Genomic DNA, 20337 nt, shown 5'->3' with positions numbered 1-20337 from the left:
GCCTCCTGAATGCTGGGATTCCAAGCATGAGCCATCATAACAAAATTATTTCAGGAATTTCCTGTAGAAGCCTCAGGGATGGTATGGCAGACTCCCTTGTGTATCTCACTCCAAGTCAGTTGCTAGAATTTTCTCATCTGGTTTATTTGTTTCCTACATTCATAAAACAGAGTTAAGCAAATCCAGGGTGTCCTGTCTTGCTCCTCCGTGTGTTCCTCAGTGTTGTTAAAATGTACAGTAAGTTATGTCTTAGTTAGGGTTTCACTGTGTTGCTGTGAAGAGACACTGTGACCACAGCATCTCTTGTAAAGTAAAACATTTCATTGGGACTGGCTTACATTTCAGAGGTTTATTCCTTTGTCACCATAGTGGGGAGCATGGCAGTGTCCAGGCAGACATGGTGATGGAGAGAGCTGAGAGTTCTACATCTAGATCTGCAAGCATCAGAAAGGGAGAAACTGGACCTGTCTCGAGCATTTGAAACCTCAAGGTCCACCCTCAGTGACACACTTTCTCCAACAAAGCCACACCTCCTAACAGCACCACTCCCTGTGAGCTATGGGGGCCATTTTCTTTCAAACCAGTTTAGTTTCCTTGCATGATCATAATGTCATTATTGTACCTATTACAATTGACTATAATTCCTAATTAGCAGCCAAAACTGAGTCTGTTATTCAGAGAGCCTTGATTGCCCCAAGATACAAAATGACTTACACATTTTTGCTTGTTACATCTTCTAAGTCTTTTGATGCACAATAATCCTTAATTCCTATCTCTTTGAAAACAAAACAAAACAAAAAACCCACCTCCTCCCCCCTCTGTTTTTTTAACTTTATTTATTTAATGGGTATTGGTGTTTTGCCTGCAAATGTATGTGTATGCACAAGTTACAAATAGTTGTGAGCCACCATCTGGGTGCTGGGAATTGAACCTGGGTCCTCTAGAAGAGTAGTCAGTGCTCTTAACCATTGAGCCATCTCTTCAGCCTTGTTTCAGTGACATGAACTAGAGGGCTGAATCAGTTGTCTGCAGGATGCCTGGAGCTCTGGATTTGTCTCTTTGCTTTCTTGTCTCTTGATTTCCTGTAAATCCTGAAAAGGGAAAGTTAGTTCTGAAGACTTGATTCTAGGGCTCACCAATTTTGGCAAGAAAAATCACAGGTCATAAGGTCCTTGTCCCGTTCTCAGTGGTACTAGGAGTCCTTTCATGTGATCCTTTTTATTAGAGATACTTAATGATTTGAAGTTTATCATTTCACTCTACCCTGATCATTTCCAGTGTTAGGGCTTCAGTACTTTTCTTCCTCACTTCCTACCACTCTCTTCAGAGAAGAGAGAAGTGGCTGGGTTGGGGACCTCCTAGTGCAGAAGAAAAGTGGAAGTTTACCTTTTCAACCTACTGCTTAACCCAGAGAATAAATCAGTGTTAATCTTAACAACAACAAAAACCTTAGTGTGGAGAAGCAGGGCTGCGTAGCATCTGTTTTCTGTAATTGTTGCTGTTGAGCCTGGAAAAGTAGACATTATCTTTGAAGACTATGTGCGGAAAGGCATGGGATCTGAAGTACTCTGGATTCTTAAATATCTTCTTGTTGATTTTTGAAATATTTGCACATATATAATGAGAGTCCTAAGGGTGCCCAATTCTTCATACATATAAAATTCATGTATGTTTTTGTGTATATTTTACATACATAGCCTTAGGTAATTTTATGTAGTATTTTTTAGTGACCCTAACATCACATGAAGTCAGGTATGGAAATTTCCGATTGCAATGTCATGTGTCTCCCCACCCCCACCCCGGGCGCTGAAGACGGAACCCAGGGCCTTGCGCTTGCAGGGCAGTGCTCTACCACTGAGCTAAATCCCCAACCCAGGGAACATCGTGTCAAAACTGAATCAGCTTCAGAGTTTGGAGTGTTGTGTCCGGGGATGCTCACTGTTGTCTCTCTCTCCCCCCTCCAGTTGCTCCCAGTGGAGCAGGATGTGAGTGCTGATAAACACTGTTCTTAAAAGCCATGCCCTGTGTCAGAGCTAAGCAGCACCTGTTCCCAACCTAATCCCTGTAAGGATGACAGCGTTCAGTTAGCACCACCTGCCCCTGCTCCAGCAGCAGCCGTATGACCAGAGACGGTTCTTAGTAGATTTTTCCATGATGAGGGCAGGCAAGTTGTAACATGTGGGTCTGAAGCCCCTGCCCAGTAATGGAAACTGCAGTAGCAGGGATTGCAAAAGGCATCACCAAACATTAACAGTCGAGAATGACCAACCAGTACATAGCAAGACATCACAAAGGCATGGGGATCCTTGATGCTGGCAACTACAGACAGTCCTAGAGCTCTGGACCCTAAGCCACACCCTGTCTCTGTGGCCAGGCTGGATTGGCATGTGAACTGCACAGTGTAGCAAGGCACAGAGCACTCTGGAAGGAGAAATGCCGGTGGTTTTCACCTGCTGGAAAGACCACTTACAGGTGGCATTTACCTAGACTTCCCTCCTGCCCTATGATGCTGACACACCCATGGTCTACTGTTCTGAGAGCTCTGTGTTCACTAGCTGTAACCATATTGAGGCTGAACTGTATTATCAAGGTGGCGATGTCCAGGAGACATGGGGTGTCCTGGGGTGAATGGCATTTCATTGGTTCTCAGTGTGTTTTGGTGGCTGTGTGTGTCATAGGCCTTTTCTTTAAGGTGTCTGTGCATATGGCGTCCATTTGTGAAAGGAGTGGGTAGGAGGGCACACTCCCTCGTTGGAGATGCACTGGTAGAAAAGTGACCAAGGGAACTGCAGGGTAATCTCCTGACCTGGGTTGCCATAGTATCGAATAGGTTAAAAGCAGGTTGGGGCAGCATAAACGACAGAACACACTAGAAAACAGGTAAGAGCAGACCAAACCAGACAAGACAAATGTCAAGTGTGTCTAATCCTATAAGGAAGTCAGTGTGTGAGCGGCTGCATCAGCCTCTGCTGGGCCCCACAGAGGAAAAGTAGCATTCCCTGATGTGGTCCCATTTCCCACCCTGAAGTGGATCTGCACATTTTTTTCTTTTTCTCTTTTTTTTTTTTTTTTTTTTTTTTGCTTCTTGCCTTTGAGGGACTGGGAAAGAAGAGGGAGTACTGGTTACTGTCAGGAGACTGGGGGTGGAGAAAAGTCTATTTTCCCTGCTGGGGGATAGGGAAAGCTGTCATAAACCATAACTCAGACCTACAGGGAAAGCACTGTAGCCCCTGGCACTTCCTCAGGTCCTCACTGATGAGCTGGGCGAAGCACTTGAGGCTCATATTGTGAGACGTTCTAGAAGCAGACGGGTTTCCGGGATGCGTGAGAGGTGGTGTGAGGGGCTCCGGGATGTATGTTCAGAGAAAGCCCGTTTGTTCAGCAATTGAGCACTTTGTGCTGTTACAGTCACATGGGTTTTTCAGTGTGTTGAGCTGTGTAGGCAAGCTCCTTAGGGCTTGTCCTGCAATGTCACCTGGAGACAAGGGATAAGGATGACTCTGGAGATGTGACAAAAGAGACCACCTACTCATCGATAAGAGATTTGGTAGCTTAAGAAAGTCATCAGGGTGAAATGGAACTTGAATGCTCAAGGAACTACCCTATGACACACCCGTCCTTTTGCTGGCAAGGGTATGAGGTCCAAGGTTAGGCCTGTATTGGGGTCCTCCACGAGTCATGGAAGGCCACTCTTCGTGCATCAATGACCGACATCATCGAGGCTTTGATCCCTTTTCTAAGTTGCCCTCAGTGACAGTGTGAGTGCCATTTGTGTGGCTCCTTATGTGATTAGATGTTCCCACAGACCCCATCATATGCTACTCTCTTCAGCCTAGGTGGTTCTTTTAGTCAGGCCTTTGAAGGGTTATGGTGATGGCAATAGAAGGGATGTGGCTGACACTGAGAAAGTCCAGGGTTGAATTTGGTTTCAGGCTCACAGTGTTGGCCTGGGGTGAGGGATGTTGTTCATTTCAGGAATAACCACAGGTAATCTGCCTGCTCTTAGATCCGTCCCCTCTGAGACCATCTTGGCCAAAACATGTGGACACAGCTCATCACCCCTTGACTCTGACAAAACTGTCAGCTGGGCAGGGGCTAGGAAAGGTGTCAGGAGGAAGAGACCCCATTCTCATTTCTTCTGTGGTATCTATCCCCAGGGATCTGGTTCTTCCATTAGCAAGCAAACAAACAAACAAACGCACTAGACTCATTTGTTCAGACACACAAATGTATTTTCCCACATTCCTGGCAGAGCCACTGTCTGGCTGCTGTTTTCTGTGAGCTGCGATCTCAGGAAGGATGGCGTTTTTAAGCAGGATGAATTGCTGTTGTGTCCCTGATCTCCTGCACCCAGGGCCATCAATCTTGTCTTGCACACTGGTTCTGCTGGTCCGCCTGCTTGGGCTCATCTTTCTGGGGCAGACTTATTTACGGAGCCATAGCTAAGGTAATCTCACTCCCAGACCCGCAGCCTGGGCCTCTCTCAGCTACTCTTAAAAATAGCCCGGGATGAAGGGAATGAGCCAGGGTCTGGTTACCTCTGGGGCTCAGGCGATCTTACCTCACCTCTGGCAACTTGGCCCCTCTCAGGGGCTACTGGATAAGCTTGTGGCCCTGCAGGTGGTGGTCAGCCTGTCAGCTGTCTGACTCACACTTCCAAGCCAGTGGTCATTGCATTCCTCCAGGGAGATGGGGGAGACTTGAGGCATAGGGAAACCTTTTCCAGCTGTCTCTGCTCAGACCATCAAGAGGGAGAGCTCAGCCCTAGAAGCAGCTGGCTCATTATGGAGAACGGGCTGTTCAAAGGGATCAAAGTAGTCTTGAGCACGGGCCTGGCATGGTGTGGGATACTGTGTTCAGGATGGTGACTGGCTTTCCCACTTTGCACGTTCTCTTTGCCCTGAGCCGTAAATGCCTTCCTACAGCCCTAGAAGCTGGGGCACACTGTTCTAATAGCCCAATCTCTCCCTATCCCTAAGACCTTTCCAGTCAAGGTGAAAACAGGGCTACAGTTTGGCTGTCGTCTAAGCCACCACAGTAGTGGTAGTCGACCTTGGGGAGGCCTCATCCTGTGTCTTTTCTCCCTCATGCAGTTAGGGTAGATAATTCTGGCTCCTGTCTCACCTCAAAGGGATGTGGTGGGATTGATTTATCAGACTGGGAGACCAGTTTGAGGTGACTAAGTCTGAAAAGTAAGGTCCAAGCACTGAAGTCGCGCCCAGAGTGGTGAGCAAGCATTGCTCTCCTGCCTGTGTGTGGCTCCTGGGGACCATGAGGGGTGTGAGCCCACACGTCGGCATGTGTGAGAAGACGGTGTACAGTAGTTATTACTTACATTTCACCACCTCCCTGGCTTTTCCACGCACAGTTACTCTCTTGAATGTGAAGGTTCTGGGCCCCCATTCTGAAATACAGATTTGAATTTAGAATCCCTTGAGTTCCCAGGTACAGATGAGAGAAGGCAGTAATTTTTCCAAGGCCCTGGACATCGGTAACCAAGATGGCCCCCACCGCTTCCTGAGTCTCTTTTCTCTCCAATCTCTCCCATCCTCCAGGTACTCGCCAGCTCCCTGTTGCCTCAGTGCTGATGTCGCTCCTGCTGCTTTCTTCCTTTCGTTTAGATTCTTGTGCCGTTCTACCGTCCTTCTATGAGTGCCTCCAAACTTCCCTGGAAAGAAAGCATTGGCCAATCACATGGATCGTCCTTTCCCTTGGCACTCAGTCCCTAACGTACCCAGTTCTCCTCATGTCATGGCACACAGCTCCTGGTACTGCTACCCTAGGATGCTTGGTCTGGTCAGGGATCCAACAGAAGACCTTATTCCAGCCACTGCTCACACTTTCAAGAAGGGGGAAAAAGAAGTTTGGCTTTCCGGTTGTTAAGGGTGGAGTCTCAGTGGCCGCCTGATAGACTCTCCACCCCCACCCACCCACCCACCACCACACTGGTTCCTTTTAAGTCAAACCCAGTCTTCTCTCTCTCTCTCTCTCTCTCTGTGTGTGTGTGTGTGTGTGTGTGTGTGTGTGTGTGTGTCTTCTTGTCTTTGTCTCTACCACCAGGCAGACGTCCAGTCTTAGTCCATGTCTGAGGTTTCTCTTCCTTGAGTTCCAATCCCACAATCCCCAGCCTCTGGCTCCCAGGAGAACTGTCTCTCAAGTGCCCGGGCAGCAGGTTTGAAGGAAGCTGGCTCACCGGGACTGATGTCTCCACCTGCTGGCCATCCGGGCCCTGTGGCATGCAGCTCTCTCTGACTCTGTCCTGGCCACTGCCACTGCCACTGCCGCTGTTACTCTCTGCTGCCATATTTTGTAACACAGGAAGGACCCTGAGACCCCAGGGGAAGAAACTGCCCTGACAGTGGGTGGCTTCCATAGGATCTGCTTCTGTTGGGTTTCCCTAATAAGTTCCCACTGAGGAAAAGAGCCAGGGGGCTCGGAGGCTAACCCTTTGACTGTGTGACTGTGTTGCTGTCCCCTAGGGACTCTTCCATGAAGACTGAGCCAGGCATAGCTGCTAAGAAGAGCCTGCTGACATGACATCAGCCACGGAGTTTGAAAACGTGGGCAACCAGCCACCATACAGCCGGATTAATGCCCGCTGGGACGCCCCAGATGATGAACTGGACAACGATAGCAGCTCAGCCAGGCTCTTTGAGAGGTCCCGGATCAAGGCCTTGGCAGGTACTGCTTGGGGCCTTGGGGGGTCAGAAGGTCACAGATGCAATCCGTATCAGGTCCATGGCCCTCCTTGCTGTGCTGGAGCTTCTGTAGTGAACTCTGGTATTGCAGGGACGGGGAACCTTTGTCATGTTCAGAGAGCACCCTTTGCCCAGGGAGTACAGGCTTCAGCAGCTTGTCCCAGAATCCCCCACATCCTCCCGGCTGCTCTGAGAGGCTGGGAAATGCTGGCAGTGGAGGAGGGTGTGTTCTGCCATCTGTCTCTGTCCCAAGTGACCTGGGACCAAAGTCAAAAGTGAGGAAAGTCTGGGTAAAGGAGGGTCTGAGGGGCTACACAGACAGAAGTTCAAGAGGTGGCCTGTGCACTTAGTGCCCTGCCTATATGTATGGAGAGAGCAGTTGTCATCACCGCCTCTGTGGTCCGAAGGAAGATAGGAAATTGAAAACAGCGTCCTTCCCAATGTGCCTTGGGAGGAGAGTTTGCTGCATGGAGCCTCTCGTTCTTGAACTGGGATTGAATTTGTGCTTAACAGTGCCTTACTAGTTTGTACATAGCTGGATATGAACAGCTCAGCCAGGCTCTTTAAGGGGTCTCGGCCTTGGCAGGTACTGCTTGAGGCCATGGGGGGTCACAAGGTTATAGTTGCAACCCCCAACAGATCCATGTCCTCCCTTGCTATGGTGGAGCCTCTGCATGTGAGCCCTAGTATGGCACGAGGCTCTTCTTCCAGGTGCTAGGGCGGAGAGGGGGAAAGGAGGGGGGGAGAGAGGGGGGGGAGAGAGGAGGGGAGAGCGAGAGCGAGCATGTGTGTGTGTGGGGGATATCTTATATCTTAACATCTCTAGTAGAATGGCTTCTCTCCTGCTGGCTGGCTGAGATTCGATGCTTTAGGGCCCCTCCCCCCTTTACTAACTGTTTCTATTGTCTCCCCGGAACTTGACTCAGGGGAATCTTAAATCTTTAGCCAATAAAGAAACTTTGAGCTGTGTGGCGGTGTGTGTGTGTATGTGGGTGGAGATAGCCTTTACCTGATTGCACCTGAACAACATCCCTGCAGGAAAGTCTCGGACTTTCCCATAGGCGCTTTTTGGGGTGATTCTCTCTGTCTTACGGTCCTGCTTAGGTTGCCTCTTCCTTTCCTCTCCTCTCTATTCTCAGAGGCCTTAGTTCCTGGGAAACCTGGAGGCAGGAGCAGGAACCTGGGTCCCCTGGGAATGGCTTCTCACTGCAGATAGGGACTGTGGCATCTCCTTTCCTGTGTCTTAACAGGACTCGATCCATTTCATAGCCCATGTGTGCATATGAGTGCACACACTGGAAACCTAGGTAAATTTCGTTTTAGTCATTATTTGTTGTATGCCCACAAAGTTTAAATCTATCCCCCCAGCTAAACATGAAAGGAGAGTGGGGAACTGCAGAGATAAATTCAATATAGCATCTGTCTCTAAGGACTGTAATCTATTAGGGGAAAATGAACTGTGCTCACAATTAATTAGCATGAGTGGAACTGGAGAAGAACTGTGGAGAAGGCACATAAATTAAATAGCAATGAGAAAGCAAAGGACATGATACACAGAGAATCCGAATGTGGGGGCATTCGCCACGAGCTGCGAGTTGAAGGCTGTGTGTAATTTGGGAACTCAGAAGTACTCGGAGGATCTCCAGTTGACCTGGGGAAGTACAGCAGTGAGGTATGACAAGCCAATGGGCAAGCGGCAGAGATGGGTCAAAGAGACAAAGAGGAGCAGGCACTCAACAGGAAACTTCAGAGCCAGTCCTAGTTGATCAGGAAACAGCTTTCCCCAGCGCGGGCTGTGCCTGTTAGGTCTGTTCATCACCAAGAGCATCTCACCTTCTAAAGGACAGGAATCCCCCATCAGGAGGGAACATTGCCCTCCCAGAGTAGAGAATCCCATGCCTGGACCTTAACTAGAAGCCTGGTTACCAAGTAAACATGTCAACCTGAGGTCCTTGCATGGCCTCTATGTGCAGGTACACATGCTGGGCTGGCTGTGGACCACCATTTTCATTTCTGCTATTGAAGATCTATGGTGTAGAAAATGTCACAAGATCCAGACTGGAACCCCCATCCTCCCTCTGTTGCCCTCTCCACGAAAGAGCCCTAGCTGTCCTTCCCAGGCAGTAAAGTGGGTGGCAGTACTTTCCCAAGGTCATGAAGAGCAAATAAGCTAAAGCTTATGACAAAGGAAAAGGCAATAATAATAAAAAAAAAAAAACAAAAAACAGTGAATAGTAGATTTTATTGGTCTCAAGAAAGCTCTCTATAAATACTTGCTGTCCTTTCTCAACCTCAAATGCCCAAGATCACCAGCTCAGTTACCTTGGCCTGTTCTGGGACTTTCTCTTCCTCCTTAATTACCCATCCACCCCCTCCCTCACACTCACACTTTACCTGGGAAAGAAACAGGCTCCTAGGGTCTCCAAGGGCCACCCTCACTGTCACTTGGATCCTGTCTCCTCTCCCAGTGTCTAAGTAGTTTGGGACTTCAGAAATTAGCCTAAATCTTGGGCATGGGCCCTGTGTCTCTTCAGGAGGCTGACTATTCCAAGACCTTTGCTTTGTCTTCAGCGCTCAGGGCCCAGGGAACCAGACTGTAGTGAGCTTTGCCAGCTGCTCTTCTCAGCATGGTGGACCCTCTTGGTCCTCCTGCATCTCCTGACCCTCAGGTTAATCGACCCCATCTTCTCAGTCTCTTAAGTGTACTTTCTGTCAGTGCTGGAGAATGCACTCCCTATTCTGTGTTTTGTTTCAATGTTGGTACTCCCACCCCCGCTAGGCCGGAATAAACAAGCCATCTGGTTACCTTGCCCTTGTGTATAAAAACCTGAGCTTGCTCTAGAATGAATGACTTTTGAGGTATCTGACTAAAGTAAGTAGGGGATGGGAGAGAGAACTTGGAGACGGAATGCGTTTGACCTTGGTGGGGGTAGGGTGGAGGGGAGGTGGACGTGCAGTGCAGGAGCCCAGAAGGAGTATTTCCCTCAGGTCTATAAGCATACTTTAACTTCTTAAAGTTTGTCTCTGGCTGGCAGCATTTGCCAGGCTAAGTGGTGGGCAGCCTGGAGGCTTCCTTCTGACGGGTGTCTGTGGTGTTAACATTTCTCCCTCTGGGGTCTGCCTCAAGGGTTAGGGGAAGGGAACAGCTGGAAAGCCAAAACTGTCCTTCCCAAGGCTCCAGCCTTGGTGTTTCAAGTGACAGACTCTCATCTGATAGCTAACCCTCACTGTCACTGGAATCCTGTTTCCTCTCGCACTGTTTGGGTTAGGAACCACTCACAAACATGTTTGTTCGCCTGAATGGGAGGTAAAGTGCTGAGGACAGCAAAGACTTGTAACAGGCAGCATGCTGACCACTGTACTCTTCCTCACCCCCTGCCTGCGCACACACTTCCCTGTACTTGGTTATGTACCCAGTGAGAATGCCTGTGACAAATGTGGCCTGGGCAGAAGAGGAGGGACAGAAAAGAGGCAACACAAAGATGCCCCAGAAAGGAAGTCTATGTGGTGACTCCCCCTGCTCTGCCTTCCTACAGCCTCCTCCCCCTAACCCCGCCCCCGTCCTACAGGCACACAGCTTGGCTTCCCGCACCCCATATGCCGCTCACTACATGATTTCTGTGATTTATGGCCCTTCCATGCACACAGATGCATCTCGAAGGTTGCAGCACAGAGAGCAGCCCTGAGTCTCCCGAGGGACCTGTGAGGAAGAGAGGCTGACTGTCTTTCTGTGTGTTGCCCAGTGAAACAGTTACTAAGGGAGACACTAGACAGAGCCCCTCCTTTGAAACAAGGCCCGGCATGATGCAGCTGGCTTCACTTTGCCTTTGGGTTGCGTATCCAAGATGCTTCAAAAGGGAGGCAGGCTTCCTTTCTGTGTTCCCCCTGTACTCTCCTCCCTGACAGTGGGACAAGGCTGTGCAGTGAGAATGAGCAATGGCAGTTTAAAGAACGCAGCAGCGCCATCCAATCTGGAGTGGGGGCACCGCCTGCTGCGTCCCTGCTCTGATGAGCACTGTTGCTGACCCACAGTGCCAGGCCCCAAGGTTAAGTTCAGTAACTAGCAGATATGCCCGCAGAATCTCAGGGTGGCAGCCCTCCAATTCACTGCTCCTGGCTCCTCCATGGCTGCCCTGGGGCTCCCCAAAGAGAGGGCAGCATGGATTGGTCTTTACCCATGGCCTTCAGAGTCTTCTTTTTTTTTTTTTTTTTTTTTTTCCGGAGCTGGGGACCGAACCCAGGGCCTTGCACTTCCTAGGTAAGCGCTCTACCACTGAGCTAAATCCCCAGCCCCGGCCTTCAGAGTCTTCTTAAGAGATGCGTTAAGACCTTCCCCTCAGGTTGCTTTCTCCACTGGTGCCAGGATCCTGCTGCTCCTAGTGACCCAGAAAGGGCTTTGTGTCCAGAGGGTGTCTGATTTCTCTTAGGGAGCAGGACTTTTCCTCAGTGGGTGGGCATCCACTGCTTCGTGAGAGCCCGTTGGTGGATTCAGAAAAGCAGCTGCCACCAAGACATCAGTTCTTCATGGTCACAGCATCCCTCCAGCTACCTCTGATCCCTGAGGTGGTGACACTAATGGCAGCTTTTAAAGTGTTGGGGGTTTAGGATTTTCTTGTTTTGTTTTGCTTTGCTTTGTCTTCTCAGATTTCAAAACATTTAGAATCATATATTGGATAACATACTATTCAGATAAATACTCATCAGCGGCCATCTTAATGTACTATCAGAGGGAGAAAAGTAGTTAGATCAGCAGCTTCCTCTTGGAGGTAGGCAGTTATGAAACCGAGCCCCAGCCCAGGCAAGCCTCTCTGAGGATGAGGCTGCCTGTATCCTGTGCAGGAAGCCCATGAGAGAGGGTACTGTGCTGCCCTGACTGTGTGGTCTGCCTTGAGCGTCACTCTGTAGATTCTCCCACCGTTTTAGAGTCGTGTCTCTCATTGGCCTGGAGCTCACCGGGTCAGCTAGGCTGACTGACCAGTGAGCCCCCAGGAATCCACCTTTCTCCACCTTCCCAGAAGGGGACACAAGTGTGTGCCACCCGCCCTGCCTTTACATAGGTGAAGAGATCTGACTCGGGTGTTCACATTTACCCAGCAGGCACTGCTCCGATGGAACAGCTCCCCTCTCCCCTCTTCTCTTGATGAAAGCTATTCATCGTTTTCAGAGACTCTCTGCGGAGCCAGGCTGTTCCCTTCACATGGGTGACTACTATCTATCATTGTGAAGACGCTTTATCAAATATTAATGCAGCGAGGTTAATAATAAGACTCTGCTCCCTCCCCATGCCGCGCCGTCTGAGTGTGCCACATTAGTGGCCTCCTCCATCTTTGGGACATTCCTGTGGAGTGTCAGCTCCATCCCCAAGGGCAGGCTCCAATGCCAGACCTCCCAGGAGCAGTCATATCCCAGCCCCGGTCCCTGAGGCCTCCCTTGCATGCTGAAGAGGTGCCGAGGGTGCTGTTTTCAGAGCATCTGTTCAATGTGTTCATTTTTCTCTTTTTATCATGTCAGTACGAGAGAATGCTAGGGAGGCTGCTGGCAAGAGTCTGGGAGCACTTTGCATCCCAATACTTTGGCTTTTAGATGCTAGAAACTGGATCAGCCTGGAAATCTCACCTTACTGTCAAGTGTGAAAGGATCAAATAATCATACACATACCCAATACATACACACAATTCACATACCACAACACACATACACATACCACACACCACATAAATACACACATACTACATATATAATACATACATACACGCCACACACATCACACCCCCCACATACCACAAGCAACACACATACCACACACATACACCCACATATACACCACATATACACACACATCAACACGTACACACACATCTTCAACACACAACCACTCACATACCTATAATATAGACACATATGCCCCATACACCACATACAACACACACACATACCACACACAGCACATACATACATACATACATACACACACAAACCACACATACCACATTCATACACACACACCACACATACATTTCCACATATATACCACATATACACACACACAAACACACAGACTCACAGAGAGACATACACATATACAACACATACACACACACCACTCATACACATAAAACACATACACACAGACCCCACATACACATACCACACACACACACCATGCATACACATATAACACATACCACACACCCAAACATCACCTCATACTACAAATACCACACACACTACACATTCCCCCCACCACATATACACACATACCATGCATACCCCCCACATACACACATACACCACACAGACACACACACCACATACCACATATACACACACATACAACATGCATACACATATAACAGATACACACACTACACACCACACACCCACATACCACAAACACCATGTGCACCACACATACACTCCCCACATACATACCACATATACACACATACCACATATACACACATAACATGTGCGCATACACGTGCACACACACACACACTATTCTGAACACTGGGAAGATTTCCTGGAAACACTATATAAATTTATAGCATCAACCATTGCTTATAGCTCACCCATTAAGCTTGCTGGAGTCCAAGCATAAATTAATGGTAGAGGAAGAGGGGGCGTGTAGGAGTCATCTCTCAGGGCTTCAGAGGCCATAGAGAAGTCCTGGAAGAAAGCAGCAGGAACCTCAGAAAAAAGGTGACAAAGGGGAGTATTTGAAACAGGAATGGCAGATTGAATGGTCAAAGGGAGAAGCTGTTAACTGAGACAGCTCCATGTGCCAGGATAGGAGGGATGGGGAGCAGGGTTGCTCCCACCCATCGGAGTATTTTAGCAAGGAAGTGGTATGGTTAGGTTTGGGTTAGAGGTGGTTGTTTTGACCCGGGGACAGAGGTATGAGGAAGCCATGCAGAAGTCTAGGAAGGGCAGATGGCTGTTTGGGCTGGGAAGGCCACCACATGTGGGGAAAAAGTGACTCATGCTGGCAGTCGCTGATGTCCTTCCGATGCTGATTCTTCTGTTCCGATGCTCTAGTCAAGCGACCTTGGTTCAGCCACTTTTCTGTTCTGTGGAGCTCTCATTCCTCACCAGACCACTTGAGTTAGATGATGCTCCAGGCTCTCCCAGCTCACCCACCTCAGAAGCCACTTATCATCGACATCACCAACAAAGGTCAGAGTGCCACTTTATCATGACTGATGGAGCTTTGGGTCCAGGCTTGGGGACAGAGAATTTTACCTTTTTAACAAATCATTAGGCCCTCCAGGAATTCTTGCCTGGACTGGGGCTGTATCCTGGACCATCCTGACCTGTAGCCGTGCATCCCAATGAGTGCCAGCCAAGTCTAACAATAGCTGGCACCTGGACACGAGTCTGTGTGCAGTGCTTTACCCTTACCCAGGTTGTCCCTGTGAAATGGGCAGATGGAATTCCTCCCTCGCCGTGTACAGACGGGGTAGAAGTGACCTTACGGATCACAGTGCTGTTTAGACTGTTAGGTTGTCTTACGTATTCCTGAGTCCTCCCTATTCCGTCTCTATACCCCAGTCCAGATGCTTATTCCTGTTTTTCTCCTCACCTGCACCCTCTTTAGGCTCTCTGGTCAAACCTTGAAGTCACTGATGGCCTATAGCCTCAGGATACTGTCACCTGCCAGGGACAACAAACCCCTGAGCCTTAGAATCTTCTAGATGAGCTCATGTTATTTTACATCCAGTCCTTTTGGGTTACCTCAAGTAGAAGTGTCTGTCACTAACTCTTAGTTGGTTTCCATGCCCAAGCTGCTCTGGGTCCAATACCACCTACTCAGGGCAACTAGAATCATTGTCCTCCAACACATTTATAGCTTTATCCCAGAGCCACCAAGCTCTTCTCCGTCCAGAGCCCCAAATTCGAAATCTTCCTTAGCTTTTGCTCTGATCAGTTAGCTGCTTTGTATTCTGGCCCCCAGAAGTGCGCGTGCACGCACGCACGCGCACACACACACACACACACACACACACACACACACAAACTTGCTGGTTGCAAATAATGGGAGGGTGTGGCTGCTCTAAGGTATGGTGGAGGAGAAAGGCTTTATTGTGGACATGAGGGAGAGCACAGCCAGAGGCATCTGGAAGGGTCTAGAGCAGGGAGAGAAACATGGCCAGTATACTGAGCAAGGTCGTGAGAGGAGGGGGAGGGCAGAGAGCGTGAGCGCAAAGGAGACCCAGAAAGAGGACCTAGAGAGTCATGAGAACCAAGAGGGCACATGGCTGAAGTGACAGGATTGCACAGGAATGAGAGGCTGGTGGAAGGGAAGCCCATGGACCGGAGAAGTTAGGGTAGGGGTGGAGTGAGACGAGCTGAGAGAGCCCGGAGGTCAGCAAGCACTTCGTTCTGCTAATAAACAGCACAGTTAGCCATTCATCCTGGTTTTCTTTTGGATCTTCTAGTTGTCCCCTGGATTAGCCAGTGTTCTTTAGAGGAGCAGACCTTATAGAATGAATCTCTGTATATAGATGAGACTTACTAGAATGGCTTACAGGCTGTGGTCCAGCTAATCTAACAATGGCTGCCTATCAACAGAAGGTCCAAGAATCCAGTAGCTTTCTCTCAGGTTCTCCGTGAGGCTGGATGTCTCAGGTGGTCTACATCAGATCCCCAAGAAGCAGGCTCCAGTACCAGAGAGGGAATGGACTTAGTGAAGGCAAGCAGGCAGAAAGGTTCCTCTTCCACGTCCTTAGTTAGGTTGCCAGCAGGGGGCTTGGCCGAGATTAAAGGTGGGTCTTCCCACTTCAAATGATTTAATTAAGAGAAAAATCTCTCACAGGTGTGCCCACCCATTTGGGTTTTAGTTAATTCCAGATGTAGTCAAGTTGCAACCAAGAATAGCGCATGCACTATTTTAACATAGAAAAGATGAAAAATAAAAGGCTAAAGACATTGTTAATGTCTTTATAAAGCTATTTTAATGCTGATAGAGGTATGATTATATAAGTATTACAATGTTGGTTATAGTTCTAAATATTTTCCACAAAATACGCTGTCTGTTCTCATTAGCAAGTATGTAGATTATTGCTCTAATGGCTTTCCTGTTTTCCTTTACATTAATTTACTCCTAGCTAACTAGCTGACTTTACCGTGTTCAGCTTTTTTTTTTTTTTTTTTTTTTTTTTTGGTTCTTTTTTTTCCGGAGCTGGGGACCGAACCCAGGGCCTTGCGCTTCCTAGGTAAGCGCTCTACCACTGAGCTAAATCCCCAGCCCCCAGCTTTTATCATTCCTATGTGCTTGTTCAGGTTTGCAGCTCTTCCGTGAGATCCACTCTAACTGGACTATCAGTTCTGCAGGGCAGGGGGACGGCCTTCCACTGTTCACAGTGTACTGGGAGTGAACTGTTGAAAGGGAAAATCCTCTCTTAAACAAGAATAGAGTTCATGTCACTAACACCACTGAGGATGTGTCCCAGAAGGCCTGCACCTATGCTTCTCTGTATAAGAGATTGTCTTCTGTGTCACTAAGCCTTGGCTTCCGGGAGAGAACTGGAGAGAAAGCTCGAGTTGGGAATCTGCTTTTCAAGTCTGGCCCAGGCGCATGCTCCACGGGGCAATCACAGGCCTCCTCCTGCCTCTCACCCACTCTTATCCCACTTGTCTTTCCTGATGATTTTGCCCAGAGCATTAGGCTCTGAACTGGTTAAAATGCAGACTGCCCTTTTTTAAAAAAAGGCTGCCCTTTTAAAATTTTTATCGTTTATTCCTTGGGGCTTATGAGCTTTTACTCTAGTCTCTATGACATCTTTTGTTTCTTATTAAAAGTATTATATGCTAATTGTAGAGTTTTCTTTTTTTAATTTTATTGTCATTGTAGAAACTATTTATATGGCCAATTAAGAAGAAAACAAATACCACCCATACATAGTCTTACCACCCAGATTTATTTATTTTTATTTATAAAGTCATATTATGCATACATATGGCTTGAGCCCAAATTTCGACTCAAAATATATCTTACCTCTTTTGTTGCCGAAACTCCTTATGTAACCTCCTTGGTATCCTCATTGATGGAACCAGAATATAAAGAGCTGCACTGTTGGTTATGCACACTGCCATTCTCCGCTTTCTATTTGTTCTGGAACTAGAGTTTGAACCTTGGGGCTCCTGTATGTTAGGCAAGTGCTCTCCTCCTGGGCTCCCCCGCCCGGCCCCTGCCCCTGCCCCCGCCCCCACCCCAGCCCACAAGTCTTTATTTTGAGACATTTTGAATGGAGAAAAGGGAGAGGGGCATGAAGCACTTAAGGAATTTTACAGGCACCAGGATATAGCTGGGTCACAGTGTTAACCACATCGTATGTATCTTTCCTTGAATAGTTTATGCATATTTAAACATGTAGTCTCTATTGGTTTTTCAGAGCTTTGTTTTTTAAGTTTTGCACAGTTCTATGTGTTTCACCCAGTATATCTTGAAACTATTGTATATCACTACACGAGGGTCTTCATTCTATTTATAGTTAAGTAATTTTCCATTGTAAGAACATATCTCGATGCAACAAGTCCCCTAATTGTGTATACTTAGGTAACTTTTTTTTAATAATTCTTTTTTTTTTAAGATTTATTTATTTTATGTATACAAGTGCACTGTAGCTTTCTTCAGACCAGAAGAGGGCATCGGGCCCCCTTACAGATGGTTGTGAGCCACCATGTGGTTGCTGGGATTTGAACTCAGGACCTCTGGAAGAGCAGTCAGTGCTCTTAACTGCTGAGCCATCTCTCCAGCCCCTTAGGTAACTTTTAATCTTTGACTGTTTCCAACACTACAACGAGTGAACCTGAGTATACATGTCTGAGTGTGGCTGTAGGACAAATTCCTAGAAATAGAGTCACTAGGGGAAAAGGCTGTGCGTCTGAGATCATCTTTGCCACATGCTTTTCATAGAGGCTGGCCCAGTTAAACTCCTTCCAGGACACACGAGTGCCGTGCTCCCCACAGATGTGCTCCCACGGCTCTGCTCCTCACAGTCTTGCCAGAGTTCTACTTCATCAGACTTTCTGATCACTTTTCCATCTGAGAAGTGAAGCACGTGTGTCTTCATGTTCTTTCCTTTTGCTTTTTTACTGTTAGTAAGAGAAATTCCAAACACGAAAATAGCAGAGGTGAAGGCAAAAGAGACCACCATCCATATTTAGTATTATTGACATGTCTGCGTGTTTGAGGTCTTTTAGTATTGCTAATATGTCTTCGTTTGGTGGGATTAGTGTTACTGACATATCTGCATGTTCGGGGCTGAATTATTTCGAAGTAAATTAAAGATAATCATGTTTCCCCTAATTACCTTTCTCTGTGTTTCTGAAAGACAAGAACATTTCCCACTTAAACCTAATACCACTCTTGTAGCTGACAATTAATAACCATTTCCCAGTAATCAAAATCTGAGAGAAACATTTTCCCAGCTGTCTTTTCCAATAAGGACAATTTGTTTTTATATTTGTGTGTACAACCTGCATGCATGTATGTACACCACATGTGTGCCTGGTGCCCATGTAGGTCAGAAGAGAGCATTGGATTGCCTGGAGCTGGAATAAAAGAGAGTTTGGGCCACCATGGAGAGGCTGGGAATCAAAATCACATCTTTGCAAGAGCAAGGAGTGCTGTTAACTAACAGTCATGCCTCAGCCTCATGAGTGTGCTTGTAATCTGCCTCTCCAAGAGTCTTGGCTTTTTATATTGAAGGATTTTGATAGTCTTTATTGTTAGCTCTTCGTTTGCATTGGTTTTTTTTTATTATTATTATTTCTTTCTTTCTTTTTTTTTTCCCCCCCGGAGTTGGGGACTGAACCCAGGGCCTTGTGCTTGCTAGGCAAGTGCTCTACCACTGAGCTAAATCCCCAATCCCTTCGTTTGCATTGTTAATTGTCCTCCTTTTAACTTGCAGTCATTTGTGCTAACCAGGTTCTTTTGCTGTAACAAACTAACTCTCAAGTTTGTCAGCTTATTAGGAGCAAAGGTCTATTTTGGCTCACAGGTTTTGAAGCTACAAATGTATAGCCTATTTAACTTTGCCTTTGGTGAGGCAGCATGTCTCAGTGGAAGCACATAGAAGATCGGAGCTGGTGACCTCACAGCCAAGATTTAGATGCACACACAAGTGGACGGGAAGGACAAGGAGGGAGACAGAATCCTGGGTCCTCTGAGTCCTTTGAGAACATGCCGTGTCTTAGGTTTCTATTGCTATGTTAACACACTGTAACTTGGAGAAGAAAGAGTTTACTGGGGAGGGTGAGTCCATGACCATCACGGCAGGGAGCGAGGCTGCAGGCTAGCAGGCAGTTGGACCATCAGCGGAGTTTACATCCTCATCCACAGGTAAGCACAGAGAGCTAACTGGGAATGCCTTGGGCTTTCGAAACCTCAAAGCTTATGGCACACCTCCTTTAACAGGGCTGTACCTCGTAATGCTTTCCAAAGAGCCACCAACTAGGGATCAAGAGTTCCAATACAGAGGCCATCCTCATTCCACCCACCCCAAGCCTCAGTTACATGAAGGCCTCCCACCAGGCCCCACATCTTAAAGTTTCCACTGCCTTCGAGTAGCAGCAAGCTGTAGACCAGATGGAGCCTCTTTTGCATGGGACATTTGAGGACCATTCCAAATCCAAACTAGAGCAGTGTTTTTTTCACACGTGAAGCAACTTCTGTGGTCCCCTCGGTGGCATTTCCCCCTCATTAGTTCTCCCCAGCTCACAGAGTTCTATCCCTCACACAAAAGTTTTTAACACATTTGAGCTTTCAATGTTTCATCTTCTGGCTCTGGATTCTGCGCCCTACGGACCCTCCCCTGGCCTTTTATTAAACAACTCTTCTACCACGGTTGATTACTGTATTTTGTTAGTTTCATTTTGTGCACTCCAGCTTTTGGTCCAATAAAGGCCTTCCTGGAATTTGAAGTATGAGCTGTCACCTACTTTTTTTTTTTTTTTTGGATCTTTTTTTTCGGAGCTGGGGACCGAACCCAGGGCCTTGCACTTCCTAGGCAAGCGCTCCACCACTGAGCTAAATCCCCAACCCCGCTGTCACCTACTTTTGCAGAAACTTTTACTGAATAATCCATTTTTCTTTTTCTCACGTATTTGAAATGCACTTTTATCAGCTGTTAGATGTCTGTATGTAGCTAGGACTATTTCTTCCTCATTGCTGAGTCTGCCTTTCATATGATAATGGCACATGGTTTTATCACAAGACTATACTTGACGTTTGTGTGATTTTGAGTTTTCCATTTGCTCAGAATTTCTTTTGTAGTAGGCCTTGAGGGTCTTTTAAGGTAGTATCTGTGTAGACTTTAAAGACTTACCCCAAGGTGCAGCCTGAACCATTTCTTTATCATCATTAGAGGCCTTGAGAATTAAAATTCTGGGTTGACTCTGCCACATTTTCCCTGGTTCCCTTTGTCTCTAGAATTAAATCTAAACATTAAATAGTCCTTCCTGTTCCCACTCATGCCCTAGCTCTTGTCCTTGACTTCTTGATAGCTGGGAATTGAACCCAGGGCCTTTCAGTCTATGTTTCCAAGCCTCTCATCCTAGAGATCTTCATGTCTAACTGAAAGCCTATTTTCTATGTCTCCAAACCTGTAGCTCCCCAGTATCCCACGAACAACCT

The 20337-nt window shown here is 47.5% G+C and overlaps 1 protein-coding gene across 4 annotated transcripts in view; it reads left to right on the top strand.

Annotated features, from left to right (window-relative positions):
• The window catches only part of Sptb (spectrin, beta, erythrocytic), a 126878-nt gene that overhangs the window by 50549 nt on the left and 55992 nt on the right, over positions 1–20337 (top strand). For all 4 annotated transcript variants that reach the window (XM_006240244.5, XM_017594143.3, XM_017594142.3 and 1 more), the window contains one exon: positions 6480–6681. In XM_006240244.5, the coding sequence (XP_006240306.1) occupies positions 6534–6681 (148 nt within the window). In that variant the 5' untranslated portion in view covers positions 6480–6533. The remainder of the gene's footprint in view (positions 1–6479; positions 6682–20337) is intronic.

This window comes from Rattus norvegicus, chromosome 6 (assembly GCF_036323735.1).
Source record: "Rattus norvegicus strain BN/NHsdMcwi chromosome 6, GRCr8, whole genome shotgun sequence".
NCBI lineage: Eukaryota > Metazoa > Chordata > Mammalia > Rodentia > Muridae > Rattus > Rattus norvegicus.
The sequence above is the reverse complement of the archived record's forward strand: the minus strand, read 5'-3'. Positions and strand labels throughout refer to the sequence as shown.